Source organism: Telopea speciosissima, chromosome 11 (assembly GCF_018873765.1).
Source record: "Telopea speciosissima isolate NSW1024214 ecotype Mountain lineage chromosome 11, Tspe_v1, whole genome shotgun sequence".
In the NCBI taxonomy this organism is placed as follows: Eukaryota; Viridiplantae; Streptophyta; class Magnoliopsida; order Proteales; family Proteaceae; genus Telopea; species Telopea speciosissima.
This window is the reverse complement of record NC_057926.1, coordinates 35,842,858-35,846,063: the sequence shown is the minus strand read 5'-3', so window position 1 is coordinate 35,846,063 and position 3,206 is coordinate 35,842,858. Positions and strand designations below refer to the sequence as shown.

The window sequence follows — 3,206 nt, the reverse complement described above, 5'->3', positions numbered from 1 at the left end:
TGGTTAGTGGAAAATTCCATACTCCCTCCTCCAAGAAGTCTGAAACCATAGCTGTGAGAGAACCCAGAATCTGATTAGGCTATAGGAGCTCAACGATTGAATGATCCCCTACCCACTTATCGTACCAAAACCTGATGGAATTGCCATTGCCCACCACCCATCTCTCTGCTGAGTTGATGAAGTTCCATACTTTTCGAAGGCCTGATAGGATTTAAGCATGCCATTGGCTTTCACAAACCTCCCTCGTAGAAACGCAGCGAAACCCGATGAGTCCGTTTTGATGGACCATGCAAATTTAGCTAAAAGCGCCATGTTTTATCTCTTAAATGTCTGATTCCCAAACCTTTTCCTTTTTGGGCTTGCATAGGCTGTCCCATCTGACGATAATGGCTTTGACTCTATCTGCCTCACCAGACCAAATGAAGTTACGGGTCCACCTTTCAATTGTCTCAATGATTGCCTTTAGCCATAAGTAGACTGAAAAGTTATGGATTGGCATACTTCCCATTATCGATTGAACCAGCTCCACCCGCCCTGCCATAGAAAGAAGGCGCCCCTTCCATGAGGCCAGCCTTTTTTTGAACTGGTCCACAAGAGGTAAAATCACATCGTTTTTCACCCTGCCTTTTACAAGCTGTACCCCCAGATATCTTGTTGGTAAAACACATGTTGGGATTTGTAGCTCCTTAATAAGCCGCTGCCTTCTGTGTCCAATTACCCTTCCCAAGAATACTTTGCTTTTGCTAAGATTAATGACCTGACCCAAGTATGAGCCATAATCATCAAGGAATCGCTTTATACGCTTCACACTTTTCAGATCTGCTTTCATAAAAATGAATAGATCATCAGCATAAAGTAAATGAGAAGGGGTAGTAACATGCCTCGGACCAGGGAGAGCCTTGATCCAGCCCTTATCTCACATCGCCAGGAGCCCTCTGCAAAGAACCTCTTCTGATAAGATAAATAGAAGTGGAGACAGAGGATCCCCTTGCCGAAGTCCTCTCTCCACTCCAAAAAAGCCCACCGGTCCTCCATTAATTAGCACAGAGATTTTAGTAGAAAGCAGTATCTGATCCACCCAAGAGATCCAAATCTGCAAGAAACCAAAGGCGCCTAGAACATCAAAGAGATAGTCCCACTCAAGAGTGTCGAATGCTTTTTGTATATCCAACTTCATCCCTGACCCTCCTCCTCGGCATTTTGTTGACATCATATTAGCTAGTTCAGAAGCCACCCCAATGTTATCAAATATAACCTTACCCTTCTGAAATGCACCTTGCTCGGCAGAAACTAGCTTGTGGAGAACTGTGGATAGTCGGATTGCCATTATTTTTGGAATTAATTTGAAGAAAAAATTCCCCAAGTTGATAGGGCAAAAAAGCCCGACTTTATTTGCATTTTCTGATTTAGGAATCAGACTAAGGAACTTGCATTTAATTCCTTTGGTGACCACTCCCTCTCTGAAGAAATTTTGGATTCCTCAACAGATGTCGCTTCCAACAATGTCCCAGCAAACCCTGTAGAACGTGCCTGGGAACCCATCCGGACTTGGTGCGCTTGTGGGATCCAAGTCAAAGACCGCAGCCTTGATTTCCTCTGAAGAAGGAATCTTGACCAGAGCTTCATTATCCGTGTCTGATAGAACTTGTGGAATTACAGATAATAAATCTGCATTTTAGTTGATTGACCTTTTTTGAAAAATTGAGCAAAGTGGGTCGCCAAGCAATCTCCAATTTCAGCCGGGTCCGTTACAATAGAACCGTCTTCTTTCTTGATTTCCCTGATAGAGTTTCGGGTTTGCCTCATCTGAGCTGAAAGATGAAAAAACTTTCAGCTTCTGTCGCCACTCTTCACCCTTTTAATTCTTGTTTTTTCGCGCCAGAGTTTCTCTTAGAGTAATATAGCATTATCAAAATCCTTCCTGGATTGCACTTGTTGTTCGATGGCTATCACTGAGAGGGGGGGTGAATCAATGATGTAAATTTTTCAATTTCTTTGCCACTGGCACTGGTAATTACTGGACGGATCTGAAAACAAACCACGAGGTCGTGTACACACCCCAGCCAGACTCAAAGGCTCTACCAAGTGTGTACACCCATTCTGCAGCCCACACACTCCAAATGCAACAATAAAGATATAATGCAAAAATCCACACGCACAACACAAGGTATACGTGGTTCGGCAAGTTGCCTACATCCACGGAGCAATGCCACTATGGGCTTCATATTTGCTCAAATACTCAACTTCGCTGCACCTACAGCTAGGAGCACCCACACCCAAATTTTCTCAGCATAGAATTGAGAGGGCAATTAAGCTAGTACAAATAGTACCCAATGCTTGAGAGCACCCACTCCCAGTATTTAGCACCCACTAAATACAAGACAAAAATCAATAGAGTTGGGTTTATATCAATACCCTACAAATAAGCTTAGACTAGCTTAGGTTATCAACATGTATCACCTAACACTAGTAAAAATAGAGAACACAGACAATCACAAAGAAAAATGGAAGATTGGAAGCCTTACAATCATTTGTCTGTACCGATCTTAGATGTGATGGAGCCCACTGAAACTACTAACTCTTCCCTTGTAAGGAGAGACTTGGGTTTTCAAGTGCACACTGCCATAAGGGGATCACAGATGGCTCCTTTCTTCTTGTCTCTTCCTCTTCTTGTATTTCTTCAAGAACCAATCAAAAACCCCAATTTCTCCATAAATAGATATTCAAAAACCATTGAGAACCAGCTTGATGGAACCCCACAACAGCCTTCTATTTCTTCAAAAATAAAAAATGTAGAGAGAGAAATCAGATTCCATCTTCACCCATTTGGTTGCTCTATTTTTCAAGCAAAAACCCCTCTTTCTTCTTTTCTTTTCTTCTCTTCTTCTTCCCTCTCCTTTCTCCCCTATTTTTTTTTTCTGAACCTCTCTACGGTTCTGTAGCTTCTTTTTCACTTAGAGAAGAAGAAGAACCATTTCTCTCTTCTTTCTACAAAAGATCAAGTAAAAGACTAAATAGCCCTTTTTAGATGGGCCAATGGAATTTACATAAAAGGAATCTTCAATCAAGCATTGATTAAAACACTTCTCTTAAGGTAGAGAGAGGTTGGCACAGTTTCCAAAGTGCTTTTTGAAGAACCAATCAAAAGCTTTTAAATGGAATCAAAGACTTTTTGAAAAGCTTTTTAACTCATCCATTCACAACCT

The 3,206-nt window shown here is 41.7% G+C and overlaps 1 protein-coding gene across 1 annotated transcript; it reads right to left on the bottom strand.

The window, feature by feature from the left end:
* Window positions 1–322: 322 nt before the first annotated feature.
* LOC122645027 lies at window positions 323–1,327 on the bottom strand. The gene is made up of 2 exons (XM_043838380.1): window positions 1,105–1,327; window positions 323–819 (listed from the first exon to the last, which is right to left on the bottom strand). Exons 1-2 carry the CDS (start codon window positions 1,325–1,327, stop codon window positions 323–325), a joined length of 720 nt encoding a protein of 239 aa, XP_043694315.1.
* Window positions 1,328–3,206: the final 1,879 nt, after the last annotated feature.

What these genes read in the sequence shown, in the direction of transcription:
- LOC122645027 (XM_043838380.1), bottom strand. Translation starts at nt 1,327, where the DNA reads ATGGCAATCCGACTATCCACAGTTCTCCACAAGCTAGTTTCTGCCGAG. An exon ending in TGATGTTCTAGGCGCCTTTG is followed by an intron (nt 820 to 1,104) that starts GTTTCTTGCAGA and finishes TTATGAAAGCAG; the next exon opens with ATCTGAAAAGTGTGAAGCGT.